This window comes from Grammomys surdaster, unplaced genomic scaffold (genome assembly GCF_004785775.1).
Source record: "Grammomys surdaster isolate TR1022 unplaced genomic scaffold, NIH_TR_1.0 124160, whole genome shotgun sequence".
Taxonomy (NCBI): Eukaryota; Metazoa; Chordata; class Mammalia; order Rodentia; family Muridae; genus Grammomys; species Grammomys surdaster.
This window is the reverse complement of record NW_021619243.1, coordinates 183,906-210,940: the sequence shown is the minus strand read 5'-3', so window position 1 is coordinate 210,940 and position 27,035 is coordinate 183,906. Positions and strand designations below refer to the sequence as shown.

The 27,035-nt window shown below is 39.7% G+C and overlaps 1 protein-coding gene across 1 annotated transcript; it reads left to right on the top strand.

Moving 5' to 3' along the window:
- The first annotated feature begins 1,700 nt into the window (after positions 1 to 1,700).
- Positions 1,701 to 26,713, top strand: LOC114636464 (zinc finger protein 345-like). The gene is made up of 7 exons (XM_028784542.1): positions 1,701 to 1,798; positions 6,432 to 6,499; positions 13,590 to 13,823; positions 14,295 to 14,421; positions 15,201 to 15,296; positions 23,668 to 23,777; positions 24,195 to 26,713. The coding sequence occupies exons 3-7, from the start codon at positions 13,809 to 13,811 to the stop codon at positions 26,139 to 26,141; spliced, it is 2,295 nt and encodes a 764-aa protein (XP_028640375.1). The 5' UTR covers positions 1,701 to 1,798; positions 6,432 to 6,499; positions 13,590 to 13,808; the 3' UTR covers positions 26,142 to 26,713.
- Positions 26,714 to 27,035: the final 322 nt, after the last annotated feature.

Genomic DNA, 27,035 nt, shown 5'->3' with positions numbered 1-27,035 from the left:
GATTCTAACGACTGATCTTATGCGTGTCCAGCTTCAGCTTCTGCCTCTCTTTAGTGACTCATCACAGTCTGTGAGGCAAGTGCTCCATCTTCTTGGTGAGTGAGCTGGGGTTCAGGCTGGGGTGCAGGATGGGATCTGTGCCATGTCTACTGACTACAGTGATTGCAGTAAGGAAACAAACTCTGGAGAACAAGGTGGTGCCTGAGATGCAATGAATAGGTATAGTTATCAATAATGATATGCTTACAAGTAACAGATAAATGAGGAAAACTGATATTAGCATAATGCTTTCACAGTTTATTATAATTGTGACATGTGGTGATTGATAACTGAGCCTAGTCTTTTGGGATTCCTGACCTCTATCTTTGACCATGAATCTGAGTTCCCTAAATCATCACTCCTGTACTCTGTTCTCAGTGGGAAGATATAGGACCATCTGTGAACGGGCCATGATGACACATTGCTGTGTGATCCTAGCATTTAAATAGTACAGACAGGACGGTCAGAGTAAGTTCAAGGCCAGCTTGGTCTACATAGTTCTAGACCTTCCAGGGCTAGAATGTATTTGCCCTGTAGACACCTCTCACTATCATTGGCATTAGCCTCATACTTTACATTAGGTCTACTGATTCACTTACAGTGCTGGATGCATTCCCCATTCTCCCCATTTACCATGATTTGCATTGTCCATCTACTTCTACACTGTTTCTATTATGCCACTTAAAAAGGAATGTTTACTTCTCAGTAAGAGGAGAGTTCTATCCTCTGGGAACCATGAGATACCCCCAGTCAGAAGTACCTGATGGTTCTTCTCATATTTTCACTCTAAATGGTTCATATGGCTTCACTTTCCTGTTTCCTGATAATCCTTCCTAGTTTTCAATCTTCGAAAAATGAGAAAAGGTCAAGTGTGATGGTAAACAACTTTAATCCTAGCACATGTCTCAGAAGACAGACGCCATGGGATGTCTGAGAGTGCAAAGCCGGAATGATCTACATGGCCAGTTCCAAGCCTGTCAGGCCCACAAAGTGAAACAATCTCAAAAATAAATAAATGAGAACCTTTTAAGGTTGGGTGAAAGTAAGCAGAAGAAACGAAGAAAAGGAGAGACATGGGCTAAGAGCAGTTGCTATTCTTGCATATGTCCTGATTTCCATTCACAGCACCCAGATGAGGACTCAAAATCATATGTAACTCCAATCCCAGGGGTCCTACACTTTCTTCTCACCTCCACAGGCACTAGGCATGTTTATATATGTAGATTATACATGTATTCAAAACACATGAAATAAATCTAATAAAAATTTAAAAATAACTAAAAAGTTAGGTTTAAGACGATACAATGTCACAGTCTCCTAGAAATAGATACAAAAACCTATAGTAAACAACTCCCCCGGCCAGGTGAGACAGCCTTGGACTTTCAGTGCATCACATTCCACAGGCCATGCCTGGTTGTGAGGAACTGAGACAGTTCGATGGTTGCTTCCTTATCATTGGAGCGTGAGTGCGGCCATGGCACTCTCTGAAAGAGCAGGAAGCACTAGATGAGCCATAATAAGTATTGGCAAGATTTACCTCAGCCACTGGTAGCGCACATGTGCGCTGTCCCACAAGTGGGAGGCGAGTAGACTGTGGTAACCAAGACAGCAACCGGAAGTGACCTAAGAGGACACACCCTCTTGGGTCCGAACGTAATCTGCTGCTATGACAGCGTACGCTTGGAGTCTGGACCATTGGAATTGTGGGTGTCTGCGGGCGGGCGGAGTTTGTTCCTGTCTCTGTGAGGCGCAGCGTGAGGTGAGTGGCGGTCAGGCTGGCAGGACACCGTGCTGCCGGGCTGCGGGTTGTGCTGCCGGTGGGAACCAGCCTTGGTTTCATTCTTCTCTGGCGGGGTTTTCCCGTCCTTTTTGTCACTTCCCAGTGTGCACTGCTGTGCGATTTCGCCACGTCGTTTGCGAACGTTGTGCGTTCAGGACACAGTTTGGGCAGGACTCAGAGAATGGGCTCTGCAGGATCCGAGCCTGGGACCAATGTGCGGTGCTTGTGAGGGCGACCGCGCTGCTTTCTGGTCCCTTAGTGTCTGAGTAGCTGGTAACTGGCCTGCGAGAGGAGAAAAACTCCAAGGACTAAGTGAAAACGGGAAAATAAATTTATGTACGTTTCCGCTCAAACTGGGACCAAACGTATCAATGCCAGCCTAAGCAGTATTAGCAAAAGATTGCTTTTATTCACTCAGACTGTGGCTTTGCGTTACCAGAAACTGCAGTTCCTAGGAATCCGCTGCTCCCTTCTGGCCTCCTGGTGCACACACTGGTAAAACAGCCCTAAAATCTTTTCTTTTTTCTTCTTTTTTTTTTTTTTTTTGGAATAGAAAGGATAGGCCTTTTAAAAAAAATTCTTTTTTTAAAAAGTGAACTACTTTCTCCAACTAACCCCCCCCCACCCCCACACACCTACACACCCTCCAAACTTTTGGGAAAAAAAAAGGGGGGAAGGAGGAAAAGCAGAGGCTGAGATTCCATACATTAAGCAGAGGGAGAGTTAAAGTGACCTAGTGGCCCCATGTCTGTCTGTCCTTGGTGCACAGGTTTGAGGTTAAGTGTAGAAATCCAGCATTATGTATTATAGAAGTTCAGCAGGTTGTGGTGGCACACGACTGTCCTGTAATCTTGGCACTTTCCATGCAGAGGCTGGAGGATGACTGCATTATGGTGGCCAGGCTGGGCATGAAGTAGGTTAGGAGTCAACAGAGTAGAAGTAAGAGCCAAAGTTCAGAAGACATACATAATGCTTTTTATTAAAAGCAGATTTGTGTGTTTCATTTTCAAGGTTTATTTTTATTTTACATATATGAGTATTGGGCTGGTTATAAGTAGGTACACCAAGTGTGTGCATAGTGCCCAGAGAAGCCAGAAGAGGAGATCTGAGACCCTGGAATTAGAGTTACAGAGGTTGTGAGGCACGTGTGAGTGCTGAACCTGGGACCTCTATACGGTCACCAGATGCTCTTCATGTTTGAGCCGTCGTTTATGGCTTTGTTTTGTTCTCTTACAACAATTTTGCTAAGCATACGCTGAGGAGATAGGCAGCATTTTGTTACTGGTAGAGCCCAGGTTTGTCAAATTTCATATTGGCTGCCAGCCTCAAGTCTATGAGTGAGATAGATTAGGAGAACATGGCCACTCGGAGATGTGTCTTTGACATGTGTTGTCCTTGATTGTAAAAGTTGTCGAGGGCTGGTCTTGTGCACTGTGCGTTCAGATTCTGATTTCTGTGCCCCGAGATCTGCTTAGACCCCAGCCATAGGCAATGTCACGGATTTTGGAGAATCTCTTATATCAATATGCTGTAAGGAATGTTCCCCAATTAACTCAAAAGAACTAAACAGCAAATGACTAGGCAGATTAGAGAGGAAGATTAGACTTCCAGTCCCAGTCAGGGGTCCCAGGGAGAAGAGCAGAGAGAAGGAGCTCACCATGAGGCAGGTGAGGGTACAAGAAAGAAGGCCATGAGGTAGAGGAAGGAGGAGATTGTTGCTGTGAGGTCAGGCTGGAGGAGGATTTGCCAAGGGTGTCCTCCATGGGGACTCCCAGCTACACCAAGGAGCCAAGGAGAGGCAGAATGCAAATAACTCGGAGAGTATGTCCGGGAAGTAGCTAGGTAGCATCAAGGCTTAAAAGTTTGGCTCAGTGATTGTGATCAAAGCTTATTGAATAAGTCAATAGGTCTCTGTCTCAGTTATTTGGGAGCTAGTCAGGTTAGAAAAACTGCCACTTTTAAATGTAATCATATTAAGTCTTTGGTTTTGAAACTCCCAGTGACAGCCTGGTATGTGGTATGTGGTACTTTCTTTGCCGAAGCAAACTATTCACCCAACCTCAATGAGTGTGATGTTCATTCTTCAGGTGTGGAGTTGTCATGGTAAAGTCAGAGAGGAGATGATACCATACATCTGATAATGGTGCAATTAAGTTTTCAGATGCCTTTTTAGTGGCTATTATTTTACATTCAGTTATCCAAGAAATTATTGCGTGCAAAAATCTGAGTTAATACGGATTTATTTTCCTGCCTTCACTCTGAGTAAGGAGAAGCCTAGCACTGCTGCAGGAGAGCATGAATGCTTTTGTTATAGTTCTGCCTAAATCTCTTAAGTGCTGGGTCTTTTTTTTTTTTTTTTTTTTGCCTACACAGAGGTTGTTTTATTTTATTTTGTTTTTCTTCCTCCTACTATGGGCTGCTATCCTCTCCTTTTTTACATGATCTTGGGGTACAAAGCTGGACGTTGGTGTAGAGGTCTACTCCTTTATGCTGTACAGGCGTCCTATGACACAATGTTGGAGTAGTTTGTCTTTAAATCTTTTTAGGGCCTTTGAAGTTAAGTTTCCACTTTTATTTCTAACTTGGGGAATTGGTTATACACTGGAATAACATTGATTCCTTAAAGTTCTATGGGTCTTTATCATTTGTAGTAATTTAAAACTTTTCATAAGAGGTTGTCTGCCTCTTATGGATTGTTGGGAGAAGGGGACATTGCAGGATGAAATACAGCCTTGCATGCAGCAGGGAAGTTCAGCCTCTTTGAACTGAACGTGGAACAGGCACACAAAAGCATATTGACTAATTGCTATACAAAAGTTGTTTTTTCTTTGGTAAAACAAGTTCCTCATATCAAAGCCCATAATATAATCTATATGTTTCCTGAAGGAAAACATCACACCCCTCTGAAAATTGTGTACTGCTCCAGGTGTGCCAGGAGTGTCTTGTTACCAAAGTCATGCAAAGACCGTAAAGGTCCTCCAAAAAGACAACTCTACAGGTAACAGAAAACAACTATTACTTTCTACAATGAATAAGATCAAAGTGCTTCTGGGAAACAACGGTACATCCTAATGTCTATTTTAGATGTAGTGAAAAGCATCTAGTTCATTCTAATGATTACTTTAGATATAATAATCCTACTAGAATTCCTACTATAAAAAACGAAATATAAACCTTGCCATGCAGTGTGCATACATCCTGCATTCGACAGACTGAGATACATTGGATACACCTTTGATTCTATGAGAAACCTTACCTCAGTGGATGTCATCAACAGGAAATTAGAAAAACTTGAGTGTCCCCTTTAACTATTAAGGGAATGGTTGAGTAGTTACTATCTAATTTCTACAGAAAATGAAGACAAACTAAGTACATGTGGTGTCTGAACGATGTGCAGACTCACCTCTCAGTATTGTGCAGTACATTCGTGATTCAGTTAATTAATTGAATTAATGAAGTCCTATTTTGCAAAGAAGACTTAAACATGAGAAAAAAAATTATTGGATATTTTATTTACATTTCAGATGTAATCCCCACCCACCCAGGAACCCCCTATCGCATCCCCCCTACTCCTGCTTCTATGAGGATATGTCCTCACCCACCCTCCCACTCCCACCTCCCCACCCACGATTTTCTCCACACTGGGGCATCCAGCCTTCACTGGATCAAGGACCTCCTCTCCCACCTATGCCTTGCAAGGCCATCCTCCCCTACATATACAGCTGGAGCCATGGGTCCCTCACTATGTGTTCCCTGGCTGGTGGTTTAGACCCTGGGAGCTCTGGTTGGTTGCTGTTGTTGCTCTCCTCATGGGCCTGCAAGCTCCTTCAGTCTTCTTTCTCCCTCCTCCATTGGGAACCCCATGATCAGCTCGATGGTTAGGTGTGAGCATCCGCCTCTGTATATTTCAGGCTCTGGAAGACCTCTAAGGAGACAGCTACGTCAGGGTCTTGTCACCATCCACTTCCTGGCATCCACATCAGTGTCTACCTTTGGTGACTGCACAAGGGATGGATACCCAGGTGGAGCAGTGTCTGGAAGGCCCCTCCTTCAGTTTCTGTCCCACACTTTACCTCCATATTTGCTCCCTTGAGTATTTTGTTACTCCTTCTAAGAAGGGCTAAAGCACCCACACTTTGGTCTTCCTTGTTCATGAGCATCCTGTAGTCTGTGGGTTGTATCTTGTATATTGTGAGCTTTTGGACTAATATCCAATTATCAGTGAATGCATACCATGTGTGTTCTTTTGTGATTGGGTTACCTCACTCAGGATGATATTTTCTAGTTCCATCCATTTACTTAAGAATTTCTCGAATTCATTGTTTTTAACAGCTGAGTAATACTCCATTGTGTAAATGTACCACATTTTCTGTATCCAGTCCACTGTTGAAGGACATCTGGGTTCTTTCCAGCTTCTGGCTATTATAATTAAGGCTGCTATGAACATAGTTGAGCATATGTCCTTGTTATATGTTGGAGCATCTTCTGGGTATATGCCCAGGAGTGGTATAGCTGGGTCCTCAGGTAATGCTATGTCCAATTTTCTGAGGAACCGCCAGACTGATTTCCAGAGTGGTTGTACCAGCTGAGAAAAGTTTTTATCTTTTTATAGATGCTAAAGTGCCACCAAGGACAGCAATGTTGGCGGATGCAGGATGGTCATCTACCTTAACACCAAAGGTGTTTTATAATACTGAGAGCTCATGTTTTGGTATCAATTTCATTTTCTGTTTGTCATGTCTCTTATCTTAGTGATCTTGACAGTGAATTCAAGAGAAGCAATTTCGCTGTGAAAAGGGAACTTGTGAAGGTTCTAATCATGAATCTTACTGCAGTGGTACATCAAATAGTATTTTAGACTGGGACATAGAAACCAAACAGAATACCTCAGTGGAGACAGTGGTGGAACATGGAATGATTTCCTGCTTCTGGATCCTAAGCATCTAGATTTTTCAGCCAGATTGAAAAATAGTTTCAGCTGTTGCTAAGCCACAGATTTTGTTAGTTATTCTCAGTAGGAGATGTTCCTTGGGCTTCTGACTGATAGCTATGTTCAGGCTCCATTTGAAATGCTGGTCTGCATGTGTAATATATAGCAGGTCAAGTCTCCTGCACAGGTCCACAATGTAGCCCTTCCTCTTGCTTGCAAATCAAGGTCCCTAAATGCCAAAATGGAGAACCTTAGGCTTGATCTGCCTCTGGGACCTTGTGGTGAAGTGCATCTGCTCTCATTCAGGGAAGGGGTGAGCTCGTGTTGGCTTCCTGCTTTCCAGTCTCTTGTGTAGTATCAGGTGTTGGGACTTTGTTGTTGGCTTCAAATCCAGGCTATTATCAGAAAGGTGAAATTTTGATAAACAGTTTCTTGCAAATATTCAAACAGAAGGGTAAGGGTAGATGCCTAGTTCTCAGGTAAGTGTGGACAGGTTGTCTGTTATTACAGGGATGCTTCTTTTTCAAAACCCCATGCGTTTGCTGCTGCTATTTCCTCAGTTTTTTTTTTTAACCAAGCTCTGTTTCTTTTTTCTCAAATGACTGTCAATGTCAATTCTTTTTTAAAATATATATATATGATGAGTACACTGTAGCTGTCTTCAGATGTACCAGAAGAGGGCATTGGATCCCATTACAAATGGTTGTGAGCCACCTTGTGGTTGGTTGCTGGAATTGAACACAGGACCTTTGGAAGAGCAGTCAGTGCTCTTAATTGCTGAACTGCTGCCCATAGTGTCAACTCTTGTAAAAAGGGTATTACCTGCTTGCCTCTGTCTGTTTTCCATTTTGTATTTGTTAGGATAAATTCTCCCCAGCATACATAACCTGCAGTGTTTATAAACTTTTGATTTTATAAATAAAAACAGCCTACTGATAATGGAATTGGGTCATCATTATGAATGAGTAAGAAACACCTCCCCCCCGCCCCCTTTTATAGCTCTTCTATCTAGGTTTCTATTGGACTTGGTAGTCAAGTCTGAGAAAGAGGCACAAAGCAGTGGTGTAATTCCTTGACAAGAGTGATGTTTGAAGCAGTAGTATCAGAAGACTTCTTCCCTCCCATACTAAGAGGAAATATTTAAATGTGTTATAAACTTGAAGGTCAGAAATGCGTCAGTCATATCTAGTCTCAAGTTTTCTAATTTTGTGCTCGTTACCAATCGTCTTGACTTTATGTGACTTGATACAGGGAGTCCTTTAGATTGTTCTAGTTGTTAGCACCCAACATCACACTGATCAAGCAATGCCCTTCCTTTATGCTGACACTTGCTAGCAATCTCTCCAGTGGGTGTTGATGCTGATTTTCTCGCTGTGACTGTGGATCTTCACCATGATTTTTTTTTCCTCTTTAGCAGTAGTAACAGCTTTAAGGAAATTTACAGAGAAAGGTGCAAAAAGTACCACACTTAATATCATCAAGATATTATAATTTTTACAAAGCTAAAAAAGTAGGATATTCAGAAAAAAATACTGAAATATGATCATGAAAATCATTTTCCTTTTCACCAAAACAGTTTATTAAAATCACAAATGGTAGAACAGTGTATTTGTACCAAATACTCTGCCTTATTTTCTCATGAGCTTTCTATTCTGCTGCTTTTCATAAATAAATGGTTATTACCTCTGTATAAAGCCAAGTTTGTGTTTAATCATTATTTGATCAACTTCTGCTACTTCCTTATTTGGCGTATTCTATTGAGAACAGACAATGTGTGTCAAAATTCCATTTTATTTATACGCATGTTCTAGGAGAGTACGTGTTTTTACGTTTTTACCACTCTAGTTGGCAACATGAACCTGGGGTTTGAGAACCTAATAATGAAGCAGACTAAGGTGTCAGACAATAGACATCTTTATTCAGGGAATAAGAGAGTTTATATTTTGAGGGCTAGGCACTTATGAGCAGAGTTTACTTGAGTCAAAGCTACACATAGTTACAAGGTCATGGTTACACGAATTATGGCTGTGTACAGTCACACAGGAAAGGTCATATTGTTCAAGAGGGCAAGGTCACATTAGGTCAAGCTGTATATCAGTGGTTCTTAACTTTTCTAATGCTGTTACAAGTTAATACAGTTCCATGTGCTCGTGTAGGGGTATCTGCTTGTGGGCAGACCCAACTGGAGACAGAGCAATAGTGTTAATTCCTACACCCATCAGAAATAGTGTTTTTCAATGATCTTAGGCAGACTCACAACCCACAGATTGAGAACTGCTGTTCTTGAACTTTAGGCTGAAAGGGAAGCTTTCTGTTGTTTCTGTTATTTCTGTTATTCTTTTTTTGTTTTTTTCCAACTTTAATCCATGGTGGTATAATAGGATACAGGAGTATTTCAATAGTTTTGTATTCTAAAGACTTATTTTGTACTTGAGTATGTGGTTAATTTTGGAGAAAGTTCAGTGAAGTGCCAAGAATTTATATTCTTTTTTTGTTTGGGTGGAATGAGCTGTAAATGTCTGTTATGCCCATATGGTTTATAAAATCCGTTAACTCAAGTATTTCTCTGTGTTGGTTTTGTCTGGATGACCATGTCCACCTCCTGGCTTTTAGAGTCTTTGTTGAAAAGTTGAGTTTAATTCGAATAGGTCTGCCTTTATATGTTACTCGGTCTTTTTCCCTTGCAGCATTTAATATTCTTTCTTTGTTCTGTATGTTTAGTGTTTGATTATTATGTAGCAAGTTCATTTTTCTTTTCCGGTCCAATCTTTTTGGTGTTCTGTATGCTTTTTCTAGTATTATAGGCATCCCCTTTAGGCTGGGAAACTTTTCTTCTGTGGTTTTGTTAATTTTAGGAATGAACATGTGCAAATATAGGTGAGTAAACAAAAGGGTATACCCCTGTGACACACGGTGACACACTATAAAATCCCATGTGACATGTGATGACACATTGTAACATCCACGATGAGATGTTTTTGTTTTCTTTTGTTGTTTTTTATTTTGTATTTGCTTTTGGGAGGGCGGTTGCAAGGGAAGACATTGCATTTGAAGGGCCTGGGAAATGAATGGGATTGGGTTACTTGATGTAAAATTTACAAAGAATCAATAAAAAGTTTAAAAAATTATTTCCTGGGTCTTTGAACTGGGATTCTTCTCTTTTCTCTATTCTTATTCTTGAGTTTGGTCTTTTCATTGTGTCTCAGGTTTCCTGGATATTTTGTGTCAGGAATAACATTTGCTTTGACTGATAGATCCATTTGTTCTGTAGTAAATGCCTGAGATTCTTTCTCTTTTCTCTTGTATTTTGTTGAAGGTTGCTCTGTAGTTCCTGTTTGCATCCTAATGTTTTCTTTTCTAGAATTCACTCAGTTTTTATTTTTGTTATTGATTCTATTTCCATTTTCTAGTATTAAACAGTTTTGTTTCCTTCAACTGCTCCTCCTCACCCCACCCCTGCTTTCATTAAAGGATAATGTTAAACCTGAGATTGTCTGTCAGAGAAAACCCAGTTCCACCATTTTGAGCCAAATTTGAAGCAAGCTTTATTAAATGCTGACCAAGATGGACTTTGGTCTAGACCACTCCCTTTATCACCCAGCTGAATGGCTCCAAGACATCTGTTGTAGGGGCTTTTATGGACTAAACCCCATTTGGCAATCATATTTTCCCATGAGACTTTTTTTTTTAAGAACTACAACTCCCAGCATTCCATGATGTTACTTGGTCTGAGTGGGTGGGCTTACAGGTTAATTTTGGGCATTACAATTTATTCATTTCCTCCAATTGTTTGTTTGTGTTTTCCTGGATTTCTTTAAGGAAACCATTTCCTCTTTAAGGAGCTCTATTATGTTCTGATAGTTGGTTGTAAGATCTTTTTCTTGTGCTTCAGCTGTGTTGGAATATTCAGGGCCTGTTGTAGTAGGATCTCTGGGCTTGTTATGGGGTCTGACTAGATAGGTCCAGCACAGCTTAAAGCAGCAGGACAACTTTATTGTAATCAAGCTACTACTGATTCATCAGTGTGAAGAACAGACTAGGGAGCTAAATTGGGACTTAGAGCCCGAATGTTACAGATCTTTTAAGCTTGTAGACCACAAACATCTGTGTTAAACTACACTCCACCAGTCAGCATTTAGGGACACAGGACTTTCTTAGGAACATATCTTTGTGGTACACTTACCATGTTTCTGTTGTTTGGTTTATTCATCGGTGGCAAGGCGATTTGCCTTCCATTCATATCTCATCCACCCAGGATGTCAGTTATCTACATACATCTCTAGTCCTGCCAAGCAGGATGTCAGTTACCCAGGGAGGGAGGTCTTGGGAACTTATTTAACCCATATTCAAAAATGGAAGTTTTATTCAAAATGACTTATGTTTGGTTTCTTTTTTACAAGCTTTGGTAAAGACATATTGCCTTGACTGTTATTGATTGTGTTCTTAAGCTAGCATCTGGTTTGGGGGGCTTATGGGTTGAGGTGCTGATTTCTGGGTTTGTTTTTGTTGCAGGGGTGTTTTGTTTCCTGGTTTTTGTCTCCTGTCTGGAATTCCAGAGAGTGAATTGCTTTGTGTTGCCTATTTTACTGGCCTGCTCAGCTGGTGCGTTCATTGGGAGTGGTTGTTTTTTGTTGTAGGCTGGGGAAAGAAGATCCCAGGGGCAATGATTTGTTGTGGTACTAGGGGTGACCATGAGGATTATTTGGTTTGGGGAAACAGGATGGGGAAAGTTCATGACCAGCCTACCTGGTCGTGTGTGTGGCAGGCATGGCCTATGGTTGAGCAGGGTGTGTTAGCTTAAGTTGAGTGCTGGGGCACATTGAGGAGGAGTGAGGAAGTCCAGGGTGTGTGGCATGGGATAGTCTTTCCATGTTCAGATATTTTCCTTAATTTCTTTCTTCAGAAACTTGAAGGTCTTGTCATACAGATTGTCAGTTGCTTGGTTCGAGTTACACCAAGGTATTTTATATTATTTTTGGGTATTGTAAAGGGTGTTGTTTCCCTAACTTTTTTCTCAGCCTGTTTATTGTTTGTACATGGGAGGGCTATTGAATTTTTATTTAATTTTGTATCCAACCACTTTGCTGAAAGTGTTTATCACCTGTAGGAGTTCTGGTTGAATTTTCAAGTCACTCATGTATAGTATGATATTGTCTATGAATAGTATCACTATACTTTGATTTCTGCATCTCCAGTGTGGATTCCCTTGATCATCTTTAGTTGTCTTGTTGCTCGAGCTCGAGCTTCAAGTACTATGTCGAATAGATAATAGGTAGCCGCATCTTCTCTTTCAAAAGCTTACACCCCCCAAAATTGGAAAATCTAAATGAAATGGATGATTCTTTCGATAGCTACCACTTACCAAAGTTAAATCAAGATCAAGTAACAGTCCTATAACTAAACAGTCCTATAACTTCTAAGGAAAGAAAAGCAGTCATCAAAAGTCTCAAAGTGAAAAAAGCCGAGGCCCAGATGGTTTAAGCTCAGAAATCTACCAGACTTTGTAAGAAAAGTTAATACATATACTTCTCAAATTATTCCACAAAATAGAAACAGAAGGAACACTGCCAAACTCATTCTATGAGAGCACAATCACCCTGATACTCAAAAGACACAAAGACTCTACAAGACAAGGGAACTGCAGACCAATTTTCCTTATGAACATTGAAGCAAAAATATTCAATAAAATACTCAGAAACCAAATTCATTTTTTTTTTTTTTTGTTTTTTTTGTTTTTTTCGAGACAGGGTTTCTCTATGTAGCCCTGGCTGTACTGGAACTCACTCTGTAGACCAGGCTGGCCTCAAACTCAGAAATCCGCCTGCCTCTGCCTCCCAAGTGCTGGGATTAAAGGCGTGTGCCACCACCGCCCGGCTCAGAAACCTAATTCAAGAACACATCAGAAACATCATCCACCATGATCAAGTAGGCTTCTAGTCCCAAGGCATCTAGGTTGCATTGCCAGTATGAGAAATACTTTTAGCTGTTGTATTGTGCAGTGTGAATCAGAGAAGTCTACTGTGACAGGGATTAAGCCAATAGAAAGTCTCTATTAGCCATCTGATGACTCCACTGGGTATTTGGGATCCAAGTGTATTCCTTACTCTTTTTCAGGATGAGCTTTTAAGCACAAAACCACATCCTCTGTTGACACCTTAGTTAGCAAGAACAGTTTAAGAGAAGCAGAAGTACACAAGCCAAAAATGAAAGTTACATGTAGTCTTCCCAGATCTGAGGACTGTGATGGATTAAGTCTTTGGTTTTGTGTTTGGCAGGTGGTGCTGTGATTGTGCTGTGTTTAATGGCCTGAATGGTGCTTCCACTGTGGCATCAGTTGTGTTAAGTTCTGTGATTGGGGAGGCTATTATGGCTAGCCTGCAGATTCTGGCCATTATCCCAAGTAGAGGAATAGATTTTGTTTTAATTAAGTATCTAAGACAAATAGAAAATGAGGACAGGATCACTAGGGCTTCTGACAGACAATGTTCTTAGCTTCCATTTTAAATGCCAACAAGCCTGTGTTAGGTTATAGCTGGTCATGCATCCGTATTGCCAGGTATAGAGAGACATCCATCATGTGCTGGAAGAAGGGGCCACCTCAGTGTAGGAAAGGAGAAACTTAAATTTTATCTCTCTGCAGGCATTCATGGTTTCTGAGTGTCTGCTGTGGCACAGGGTATCAAGTGTATAGGTAAACTAAATATTTCCTTTAGACTGGTAACAATTGGACCAGCCTCCTACCTTTTGCCCTATTAAAGGCCAGGTGTACCCCATATAGAGAAGTTTGTTATCTTGTATATTTGTAGATTATTAACTCTTTCCTCCTCAATTCCTTAATAGACCCTAAACAGACATTTCAAGATCCTGTGCCATTACCCATGTCTGAGCTTCCATCCTGATGTCCTTATGTGGGTGAAGAGGATTCCTACCTGGAGCCAGGAGCCAACACTGAAAGGCCCATAGCCTGTGGTCCTCACCACCTCTACAGCAGTGAAGGTCACCAGTGTCACCCTGTGGACCCACTCACCCAGTTGAAGGAGGCTCCAGGAGATAACAGAGATGGGTTGTCACCAGGTCCTCCAATTCCTAAAAGATAGGACTAACATGGGACATATAATTATGATTGTCCTCTTTAGTCTTTTTTATTATTCTGATAATTCTCAATATTAATCCTTTAAATTTTCTCACCCGTGTGCAGCCTCTTGTTTTTCTGTCTGTTCTTTCTTTATCTTCATTTCTCTCCAGGAATGCATGACCTGATATATTTACAAACTTTCCGATATCAGAGGTGAATGTAGATATTAACTGCCTCAGAGAAGGATGTAGGTGATTATTCATCACCGAGGAGATACTCCTGCTCCTGAACCATTCATCTGAGGGGTCTATTGGATCTTTCTAGACAAGTCAAAATGTCCTCTGTCTCAGATCCTAACTTTAGAAAAATGTGTATTGATAATGGAACAGATTTCGTTGTTACCTTAATTTCATTCTGTTGGTAATTTCTAAACCAATGGACATAAGAGGAAATGTTAATTTTCATTTCAGGGTCTGTTAACGTTCAACGATGTGGCCATAGACTTCTCCCAGGAGGAGTGGGAGTGTCTGGACTCTGCTCAGCGGACTTTGTATAGAGATGTGATGTTGGAGATCTACAGCATCCTGGTCTCTGTGGGTGAGAAGAGTTTTCTTTTGTGACTTCTACTTCATTCTACGATGTCTATCAATGTGTTTGCTATTTGCATCTTTCCACTGTCTGAGTCTCAGCTTTCAGTCTCTCCTAGACAGTGGTGATTGTCTTGTTTATGCAAACATTTGAAACCCGTCTACCTTGTGTTTACATTTAGTAAAATCCTTCAATTTAGAAATATGTTTACATGTGTCCGACATTTAAAAGCACATACTCTGTGTATCTGTCTGTAAAAGTTGATTTTTCCAGTTATGTTTTTTCAAGTGTTCATTTTTTTAAAGATTTATTTATTTATGTATATGAGTACACTGTTGCTGCCTTCAGACACAACAGAAGAGGGCATTGGATTCCATTAAAGATGGTTGTAAACCACCATGTTATTGCTGGAAATTGAATTCAGGACTTCTAGAAGAACAGTCATTGCTCTTAGCTGCTGAGCCATCTCTCCAGCATTTCATGTGCTAATTTAAAGGAGAATAAATATATATAAATACTTAAGTGTATTCACTTCAGGAAAGTCTAAAATATTTGTTAGCAATTAACAATTAAGAAGTCACTTGTGGTTCTTCCATTCTGTTTCCTCTTTTTTTTTTTTTTTTGGTTTTTGGTTTTTCAAGACAAGTGTTGGGATTAAAGACTCTACTGCGTCACCACTGCCCGGCCATTCTGTTTCCTCTTATCCATTGGGTACAGCCCAGTGTGTGAAAAACAACTATAATGAACATAAAATAAAAAAGATGTTATATGTCTCTTCTAATACACAGGCCTTTCAATATCAAAATCAGAGCTACTCATCTGTCTTGAACAAAATGAAGAATTCTCCATTGCAGGCATGAAGGAGTTAAAAGGTATAGAACCAGGTAATTTGGAAGGAAACAATGTCCCGTGGTGTTTCTAATTCAAGTAGTAATCCTGACTTGTAGAGTAATCCTTTGTAGGGATGATACTTAGGTAATGTATCCAGAATGTAATACACAGTGGAATTACATTGTTTTTAATCTCATTTTATCCAAATAGTGTTGAGTTAAAATATAATATTACAGTTTCAGTTTGGCAATGTTTGTGTGGTTATTGTGTGTTTTACTACATGTTATATTTGTCCGCAGTGGTCCAGTGCTGATTTGTTTTGCTTAGATTTTTTGTTTTTATTTATATATTTTAAGTTTTATATAACACAATTTGTCATATATTTTCTTCTCTCACCATCTTCCTGTTCACTTGCCCTCACTCACGCTCACCCAACATCATGATTTCTCTCTCATGAGCACTCTTCCGCAAAAATGAAAAGTCATAAAAGACCAAAGATTTAGATTTTTATTGGGCAAATGCTCTTGCACATGGGGCGTTCTCTGAAATGTGACCTAATGTCATTCCACTGAATATTACTGGTTTTCCCTCTAGATTCTGTGGATATCAAATAGGGGCTTGGCTAGAGGTGGGAATTTGTGCATGCTTTCCCTTTTCTGAGCTGTGAGTTTCTCAGTCTTGAGCTTGTACAGGTCTTGTGTATGCTGTCATAGTCTCGGTGAATATATGTGGTCATTAGTCCTGATGTGTCTGAAAAATGCTTTTTTCTTTAGAGTTATTCACCACCTCTTTTCTTTACAGTCTTTCTGCTTCCTCTTATGCTTAGGCCTTAAAGCCTTGATTGGAGGGTGGGGATAATGACAGCGTATGTAGAGCTTTAAAGTATCTCATTCTCTGCTCATTGTCTGGTTATGGGTAGTTATGTTAAACCTCATTGGTGAAGGCTGAGGAATGCACAAATCTCTATGTATAATGGCATGTCATTAGGAGTCATTGCCATGTTCATTTAGCAGAATTCTAGGATCTTTTCTTCTAGGGCCTATGACCAAGCAAGTCTCAGGTTCTTGGCCTCATTAATAGTATCATATATGTGTTCCAACACACCTAGGTATCTTTAGGCCAAGTCTGAAGGTTTTAATAAAAATGGCCTTTATCAACTCATGTATTTCAATGCTTAGTCATCAGCGAGTATCAGTACTTGAGATTAGGAGGTATGGCCTTCTTGGAGGAAGTGTGTCACTGGGGATGGGCTTTGAGGCTTCAAATGCCCAAGCCAGGGCTAGTATCACTCTACCAAGCTGCCTTTGGATCCATATGTAGAATTCTCAGCTTCTTCACCATCAGACCTGCTGACACGCCACCACATTCCTGCTTTGATAGTTGACTAAAGCTCTCAAACTTCAAACAAGCCCCAGTTAAATGATTTCCTTAATAAGAGTTACTGTGTTCATAGTGACTCTTCATATCAATAGAAAAATAATCATGACAGAAGTTAGTACCAAGACTGGGTTATTGCTGTGACAGGCCTGTGCATGCTGCTTGTTGTTGGAATGTAGACTTTGGGGTCTGGATTAAGAAAGCAGTTGAATTTGATGAGCAGGGCCTAATTGACCATACTAGCGGGAGCATGGAGCACAGTGGTACTAAGAGCAACATAGCTTACGATCTCCTGGCTCAGTAGTTTTCTGACAAGCATATTAATAAGTTCTGTAGACACTATTATTATTAGATTTTGGTAAAGAATAGGCCTACTTTCTGCCCTTGTCCAAAAATCGTTCTGAGGCTGAATTCAAGAACTTTGACTTAATTGCAAAGGCAGAGGAGATTTCAAGAGAGTCTAGAATTTTTGGTCACTCTAATGCATACCAATGATGAAGATGAGCAGCTTGAGCAGGGGAAGTAATAAGTGTGCAGCGGATGAGAAAGGGCACCCAGAAATGTGACGGCGCTAAGTCACGGCCTCGAGAAGTCAGGAAGTGTAAAGAAAAGCCTGATGCTAAATAAAGGAATAAAGAGTGGGCAAGACTCCACCCAGCTAAACTTCCTACTGTGAAAGGAGTTAAAGAAATGCTTAAGCAGAGAAAACAGGAAGCTGATGAAAATTTGTTTGAACAAGGGACCAAATTCCAGCTCTAGCGTGGCAGTTTGGACCATATGACTCTGGCTTGAGAGTCAGTGATACAAAAGGGGCAGTCTGGAATCTCCTTTCATGGTTAGGAAAAGCTACTGAGGCCAGGTTTGTGCTAGGGTTGTCCCTGCATGGAGGCTCAGAGAGGCCTTTGCATGAAATTGTAAAGTTGAAGCCTGTATTGTGTTGGAGACTCCAGGATGTTGGAGATTCCAGAATTATGGAATACTTGTGGAAGAGAGCTGCAGACTTTGTGTGGAACCAGCCTAAGAGAGAGAGAAATGTGTTGCAGTCAACAAAGCTAAAAGATTTAGAATTCTGAATAGTGCTTTGTCATCAGATGTGGAAATTATAACTTGGAATTTTCCCTGTTGTTTTTATTCTTGTTTGGATCCAATGTTTCCTCATTATGATCCCTTTCCTCCCTTTTGGAATGGTAATATATATCCTCTGCCATTGATTGTCCAAAGTATGTGATCTGCATTTGGTTTTGATTTCACAGCAGGTTAGTGTTAAGAGATTACCATGAGTCTCAGAAAAGAGTTTGAACTTTTGACTTTTTTGTTTGTTTGTTTGTTTTTTTTTTTTTGAGACAGTGTTTCTCTGTGTAGCCCTGGCTGTACTGGAACTCACTCTGTAGACCAGGCTGGCCCTGAACTCAGATCTGCCTGCCTCTACCTCCCAAGTGCTGGGATTAAAGGCGTGTGCCACCACTGCCTGGCAAACTTTTGACTTTTAAACATTGTTGAGACTGTTATAGATGTTGTGGACTTTGGAAATTGGACTGACTCCCATTATGATAGCAAAAGTTATGATTTTTTTTTGTTATGATAGAGCTTCAAGCCACTGGGGGCTAATGACTGTGGTTTGAATAAGAATGGCCCCGAAGTCTCATATATTTGAATGCCTACAGTGATCTGAGGTTGTCTCAACTGAGGGCATGCCCTCATTAAAATGCCTGGTTGCTGTGTCTATGAGAGATTTTGATGATTGATGTCGGAAGGCTCTTCCACTGAAGGTGGCAATATCCATGCCGCTGGCTACACCTGTGAGAGATTATCTTCGTGAAATTATGTGAAGTGGGAAAACCCACCATTAATCTGGTTCTTTTGATGTAGGAAGGTCTACTTTTAAATTGGAGTACGTGTATTTTCTGGACTGGGTTTGAAAGCTTTATGAGTTTCTTAAATCTCAAGAACCCAATATAGGTTCCAAAATAGTAGAGCAAAACTATCTGAAGATCCCTCTTTGTTCAGATATCCTGGGATATTGTGATTAAAAAAGTAGGTACCCTGGTTTTATTCTGCTGCTGTGGCAAATACCGTGACTATAAGCAGCTTAGAGGAATGAAAATTATATTTCAACTTGTGCTTCCATATTGTAGGCCTGTTGTTCAGAGAAGTTAAGGTAGGAAGTCTCTCTCAGAGCCAAAAAACTATGCTGTAGGCTGACTTGCTTGTCAGGCTGATATTCATGTATCTTTCTCATTATAGCCCATAACCACTTACTGAGGGAATGGAAGCACTCCATAGTCGGCTGGCATGCTCTGCCCAATTATCAATCAAGGCATTTCTGTATCACAGATATGTCTATAGACCAATCATTAAAAAAAAAATTACTCACCGGGTGGTGGTGGCACACGCCTTTAATCCCAGCACTTGGGAGGCAGAGGCAGGCAGATTTCTGAGTTCGAGGCTAGCCATGTCTACAGAGTGAGTTCCAGGACAGCCAAGGCTGCACAGAGAAACACTGTCTCGAAAAAACCAATAAATAAATAAATAAATAAATACATAAAAATACATTACTCCATTGAGATTTTTTTTTCCTCACTTGATTCCAGGCTTTGTCAAGTTGTCACTTAATGCAAACTAGGGCACAAGGTTCTAGGGGAATGGAGGGTAACTGCTAGATTGCCTGTCATTATGCCATAGCTTCCATAGACTGCCTGGACCTTTCCTCTCTGCCCTGCTTCTAAGATGCTTTCTCTGTTTGGCCTCTAATTACCATTAAAGCAGACTTCTTAATTGTATAATAGACACATGACAAAAGAGTACTGGAGATGGAAGAGAGCCGTAGTATCCCAGCAACTCTCAAAGGATATAAGAGACTTGTTTGTATCAGGAGGCCCTCCTAAGGATCAGCAAGGAAGCAGAGTTGGTGAGAGAACTTCCTCCTGGGGCCTGGGCAGTGGTAAACACTTTGTTGAGTCTTTTATAAGATGCTCTTGAGGGTTGTGTGAAACATAAACTCTAGATGAGCGATGTGAACATATCTAATGTTTTGGAGCTTCTTTAATGAATCACCTCTGCACGAACTAAATTCTGTCAAATGGAGTCTTTCCAGGAAGTTGAACTGAGGCCATATTGGATTATAGTGAACTGATGGGCTGGCTGCTGGGCAAAGGCACTTGGTACCAAGCCTGATGACCTAAGTAGGAGAACCAATTCCTGTAAGATTTCCTCTAACTGCCACGTGCACACTGTGGCACGTGCACACACACAACACACCCCTTCACATTCACGTACATTTTTTGTGCTTAGGAGATGGTTTAGAAGATGCTTGTTTCACAGAATGGGTGACTCCAAATCAGATTACCCAGAACCTGTATAAATGCCAGACCCAGTAGGACATGTCTTTAATCCCAGCACTATTCCTATGGACAAGAGAATCTCCAGAAAAATAGAATTATATGAATATCTAATAGGACTAAGGAAAGGGGAAAGCTGTCTTAACCACAAGGGTTACTCAAAGGTCACACACTATAAAACAAAAAACTCATAATCACTCCAATAGATGGAGAAAGATTTTATCTCTTGATGGAGATTATGAATTTGACCATCAATTGTATGAAAGAAATCTAACACATTAAAGCAAAACATGCCAGAAAATTGTTGACAACCAAGATTAACAACACACAGTCAATATTAACTCTTTTTTTTAAAATGTTGGTTCTTACTTTGTCCATTTCTTAGGTAATTTCTGCTAATATATTTGATTTTAGTAGTTCTATTAATTATACAGCCATGTTTTCATCTTGTATATCAATAATCACTCCTGGGATTGATAATTTAAAAGAAAAAAAACAACATAAAATCAATCTTTAGTATTTGAAAACCACATCATACTATTTCCTATTACACAAATGCCTTTCATCTTCCCTGTTCCCTAATTTAAAGAAAAATGGAATTTGCATTGACAAGCTGACTATTAACATGTAATGTAGTCAGTAAATATAAAAACATAGTTTTGGGATTTTTAGTATTGTGTCCCTGATGTCTCCCCAAGCCATCAGCTTATTCTTCCTCTTAGGTTATATCCTCTTTATAGACTTGTCTTCTTCATATGCTTTATTAGTCTGGTGGGCTCCAGGATAGTGTTGTGGTTTGAGCTATTAGAGCAGGTACCATCTAGGACTTCATTTCCTGGAAAGACACAAATATTGCCTCTGCCTGAAACTTGGAGGACATCTAGTTCTTTCCATTGATTATTTTCTAATCTTTCCATTTTTGATATATTTTAGACTGTGTCTCCTTTAGTGTAAAATGGTTTTGGGCAACAGAAAAGGTATCAGCCTTTAACATGAATGAATCTGAAACTGAGCTAGCTAAATGCAGCCTTGTATGTGGTGATTTGAGTGACTGTATAGCCCTTTTCTTATTTTTAAAATGTGTTGTTTAAATATTTGACAGGATACTAATTCTGATGTCACTCAGGACATCAGTAGGATGGGAGTCTTGTCTGAGGAGCTCCCATTATTTTTGTAGTAGTGTTTATGCCTCAGATGTCATGTAACAGTCAATATCATTTTTGGCTTTTCATGAATTACAAAAGTAGGGGAATTCCAAGAAACACTGAAATTTCTATATGTCCTCCTTCTCTGTCACCTTTGCATCTCACCTTGGTGATGGAACTAGTCATTGTTACTGAAAACATTTTTGTTCTTACTTTCGGTGAGGGCTCTGCCCTGCACTTTGCATGCCAGTTGCAGGAGTTTCTGCAACCACCTAGGCTAGTAGAATAATAGGCTAGTCTAGGGTAAGAAACAAAGCAGATTTGTTGAACACAACTAAGATCTGGTGTTGATTCAAACTTTGTTGGCCTGACTCTGAATAGATTATTTTAGGCACTCTTACGCACAACAAAATCTGGTGACCTTTTTGCTGGTAATAATTAACTGTATCCTGTGTGCACAATAAAGCTTTAGACATGACAACATCGAAGCTCTTCGTAAAGCACATGTAACATCCTCCATAAAGATGGGTTCTTTAGATTGACTTCATGTGATACCTCCTATAAAGATAGGTTATATATATTGACAAGCTCACAATAGGAGTCTGGGGAAGGATCCTTGGCCTTGGCCACACAGCACAAACTTCACCAGGTGTTATCAACACTTTCTCTCAATGTTATGCACTCATAACAAGTTATGTGCCACACCCCCCTCCATTTAAAGGAACAATTCTAGGTGTTGAAGACTCCAGCTTTCCTTAATGCTAATCTCTGAACACAAAGCTTTTTTTTTTTTTCTTTTACACCTTCTTCAGTAGGGACACACACTATAAAACAAAAAACGCATAATCACCTCCATAGATAGAGATATAGCCTCTGAAAAAATACAACATTTCTTCATGATAAATGTCTGGGAAGTATTAGGGATATGAGAATAATATCTACACATTAGAAAATATAATTTCAAATTCAATATCCTTGTAAATGGAGAGAACCTCAAACTGTCTCAATAAAATCAGGAACCAACAAGGATGCCCATTCTATCCATACCCGTCTAACATCAGGAACAGACAATGTTGACCACTCTTCTACACTCTTCTACAGTCTTCTACACTGTGAAGTCTTAACTATTGATCAAAAACAACTTCATGGAGTTTAAGAGGATAGATATTGGGAAGGGACAAAAAAGTGAAATCATCCTTATTTTCAGATAGTGATTATATACAAAAAAAATGTAATGAGGTTTCTCATGCCTTGTACTGGGGTTATTGACAGTCTATCATTACTTTGGGGACGACTGTCAACACAAGTGACATAATTTCATATATCTCGCATTTGTACTGTGTAGAATTTCATACAAATATAAAATAAATAAAACAGATATTATGTATTATGTAATATAATAAATTAATTGTATATATAAATTATATGTATATATTAAGATAAAATAAATATATTTACTTGAGGGACTTTCAGACAACCTCATTTTCATTCTGTATTGACTTCCCTACTTCCAGAAATGAAGTAGAGTTGCATGGAGAGTGTCTAGGATGACCTCTAGGCAGGAAAGGAAGGGGAAAGAGATATAATTCTCTTTTAGTTAAAATTACATTAAAATTAATATGTATATTTACACGTATAAACTTCTTTTTTATATGTATATTGAAATTGAGTTCTAAATTGCAGTGTGATTGAAAATTTTAATTTGTACACAGAGGGACTTTTATTGTTTTAAAAACTATTCAGGCCGGTCAGCGGTGGCGCATGCCTTTAATCCCAGCACTTGGGAGGCAGAGGCAGGCGGATTTCTGAGTTCTAGGCCAGCCTGGTCTACAGAGTGAGTTCCAGGACAACCAGGGCTACACAGAGAAACCCTGTCTCGAAACACCAAAAAAACCCAAACAAACAAACTATTCAGTTCATTTAAAAAAATGAACTATCTTAAACATTACGATTATTTGGAGATTCTGAAACTTGTGTCATGGCGTCCACTAACTTCTGTGGCTTTGTAGCTCTCATTTGTTTCACATGTTATCTTTGTTTTCTTACTTACTCAGTGTTTGCAAATAGATTGTATAATCTGACATGTTCTGAAATATATTGCTTAATCTGCAACTATGAATCTATCCTAGAATAACTATATGTTGTATTTATTCATTCTTTTTATTGTTTTCCTTGTGTGTTTAGAAAGCTATTTTGTGTCCAATCTGATTATTCACTTTCAAAGTGGAGAGACCATTTTTATTATTGAATTATTATTGTGTCAGTTTTCACAATGACACAATTCTGTATGAATTGTCTGTTATACTACAAAATTATGGCCGGCCTTTCTATTTATTACAAATTATGTATCTTAAATATTTATTACAAATTATTCATCTCCATGTGACATCCTCTTGCATCCGTCATGTTCAGCACACTTGTCTCCTGACAGCAGAAGTTCTGAAGGTCGGGTGAGATCATCTTGGCACAGTCCTTGTAGTGGTGTACCTTTCTGCATCATGTTTCTATATTATTTATGTGTAAGTCCACAAAGTGAAATAATGATTTTCTTTCATTTCTTCCAGCCTTGTCTTGCTTTCATAACAAGAAATTGTTCAAAATGGAGGGCAAACAAGAATCTGTCCAGAGAGAAGGATTGGGACAATTTGGAAGTAACAGCCTCAGAAAGTTAGAGGTAAGGGAGTTCTAGGAATGTAGGGGTGACAGTGAAGAGCGTGAATTCTGTGAGGATGGAAATGATCTGTATGCAACACCCACTGCTGACATTCCTGACAGGGGAGATCAAGAAACTCAGTCTTCTCCTGACACAGCTCACTCTGGGCCCCTTCCACATTCACAGTGGGAGGCTCTGGTAGAAAAATGTTCACATCAGTTTTTGAAACATAACTTTACTCTTCATGGAAGTGTTAATACACTGAGAAGTAACATGGGGAGTACATATGAGTCTCTGAGATACGTTTTATGTAGTATGGGATTAAGCAGTATTTCAACATTCTGTGAAGAACAGGGGATTAGTATCACAGAAAAACACATACAGTGTTATGAGAGTGAGAAGTATTTGACTGAAAATTCTTTACAACATTCTCCACAGGTAAATCTACCTTGTGACAGGGACTACAGTGTTGATCAACATAAGACTGTGTGCGTGAATCCAGTAGGACATGAAAGACATCATCGGATGGGTACTTCTGAATATCCCCACAGACATCGTGAAGATAATAAAGGCCTTACTACAAACTTCGCACTACATAATAACCACAACGATCAGTTTACAGAGATTGCTGACCAAGGTAACGCCTCATGGGATAGCTATAAACATGATGTGACTCCCAGTGATGGACAGATGAGTAATTGTTTTCTGGAGAATTGTTACAATAATGATAGATGTAGGGGTGTCTCTGGTCAGTGCACACAGTCACCTTTGCACCGGCAGGACTATAGCCAAGAGAAGCTGTCCACAAGCAATCAGCAGAATAAAATGTTAAATGAGTCCTCCAATTGTAGTCAGTGCACTGAAATGAGGGCCAGAGGAGAATCTAACAGACAGAGATCTGGTAAGTACAGCAACGTCTCAGCAGAGTCATCAAGCACTGAGAGGGATAAGGTCAATGACTTTGGAAGAAAACCATGCCTGTTTATGGGAAGTGATAAATCCTTCAATTTCTATCTAAATATGACTCAAAATGATTCAAGCCACACTAGAGAGAAACCTCAGAAAAACCAAATATATAGACTGCAGTTTACCCCTCCTTCTAAACCTGTTGGACATCCAAGATCCTCAGTTCAACAAAAATGTAAGAAATCTGGGAAATGCTCGAGGAGTTTCCCAACCCTCACTAGACTTAAGATGCTTCAAACTGGAGAGACAGCATGCAAATTTACAGATTCTGGAAAGTCCTTTTCTCAGTTCTCAGGCCACAGAGAGAATTATACTATCCATACTGGAGAAAAACCGTATAAATGTAAAATATGTAAAAGGTCTTTTACCACAGCTTCATATCTGCAAGCTCATCAAAGAATACACACTGGTGAGAAACCATACAAATGTAAAGAATGTGGCAAGTCTTTTACTCATGGCTACTCTCTTCAAGTTCATCACAGGTTTCATACTGGAGAGAAACCTTACAAATGTACAGATTGTGGCAGGTCTTTTGCTGAGGGCTCAACTCTTAAATCCCACCACAGAATCCATACTGGAGAGAAACCCTACAAATGTAAAGAATGTGGAAAGTCCTTTGCCAAACGATCAAATCTTCAAGCTCATAGCAGAATTCATACTGGAGATAAACCTTACAAATGTACAGATTGTGGCAAGTCCTTTACCAGCAGCTCCTGTCTTCGAACACATCACAGAACCCATACTGGAGAGAAATCCTATAAATGTAAGGAATGTGGCAAGTCCTTTACCCAATACTCCCATCTTCAAACCCACTACAGAATCCACACTGGAGAGAAACCTTACAAATGTACAGATTGTGGCAAGTCCTTTTCCAATAGCTATTCTCTTCAAAGGCATCACAAAACCCACACAGGAGAGAAATCTTATAAATGTAAAGAGTGTGGCAAGTCCTTTTCCCAGGGTTCACATCTTCAAGCCCACCATAGAATACACAGTAGAAAGAAACCTTGCAAATGTAAAGAATGTGGCAAGGCTTTTGCTGAGGGCTCAACTCTTAAAAACCACCACAGAATCCATACTGGAGAGAAACCTTACAAATGTAAAGAGTGTGGCAAATCTTTTACTGAGGGTTCAACTCTTAAAGCCCACCACAGAATCCACACTGGAGAGAAACCTTACAAATGTAAAGAATGTGGCAAATCTTTTACCATGGCCTCAGCTCTTAAAATTCATCACAGAATCCACACTGGAGAGAAACCTTACAAATGCACAGATTGTGGCAAGTCCTTTACCCAGCATTCACATCTTCAAAGACACTGTAGAATCCATACAGGAGAGAAACCTTACAAATGCAAAGAATGTGGCAAGTATTTTGCTGAGGGCTCAACTCTTCAAAAACATCACAGAATCCATTCATAAGAGAACCTTTACAGATGTAAAGAGTGTTCAAAATCTATTTATTACCTAATTTACAAATCTTAAAGATCATCCTGGAATCCATATTGGAAACAAATTTCACAAATATAAAGAATGTTTTGAATACATTACCACATGCTATAGATTTAGAGCACATTATCATATTTAAGCATGAGACAAAAGCAAGGGTAATAATTACTGACACTGTTCACTGAAGAAAAATGGTCTTTAGAATAAGAAGTATAGATAGAAGCCTTTAACCACTATTTAACCCTTACTCAATATCAGAGAGTCACACCAGGAAGCCCTACAACTGATATGAATTTGAAAACATTTTACCTAGAAATGCATCTTATTTACTCTGGTGGTTTGACTGAAAGTGGAGTGCACAGATATATAGGAAGTGACATTATTAGAGAATGTGGCCTCATTGGAGTAGGTGTGGTTTTGTTGGAAGAAGTCACTGGGGATGGACCTTGAGGTTTCAGATGCTCAAGCTAGACCCACTGTCACTCTCTCTTCCTGCCTCCTCCCCATCCATATGTAGAATTCTCAGCTACCTCTCCAGCACCATGTCTGCCTGCATGCCACCATGCTTCCCACATGGAGATAATTGACAAAACCTCTAAAACTGTAAGTGTGCCCCTTACATATTTTCCTTTATAGGAGTTACTATGGTTATGATGTCTCTCACAGCAATAGAAACCCCAAATAAATAAGAGATCCAGTAAGCAATTTCTTTGAACATAAGTTACATATGTACTAATGTCTCATACAGAATAATTCTGAAATCAACTAATAATGGTATTGAATTCATGTTACATTTGACTAAGCTAGTAATAATTTAAAACATAAAGACTTGTAACAGAGTGATATTTCTCATAACCATCTAAAATC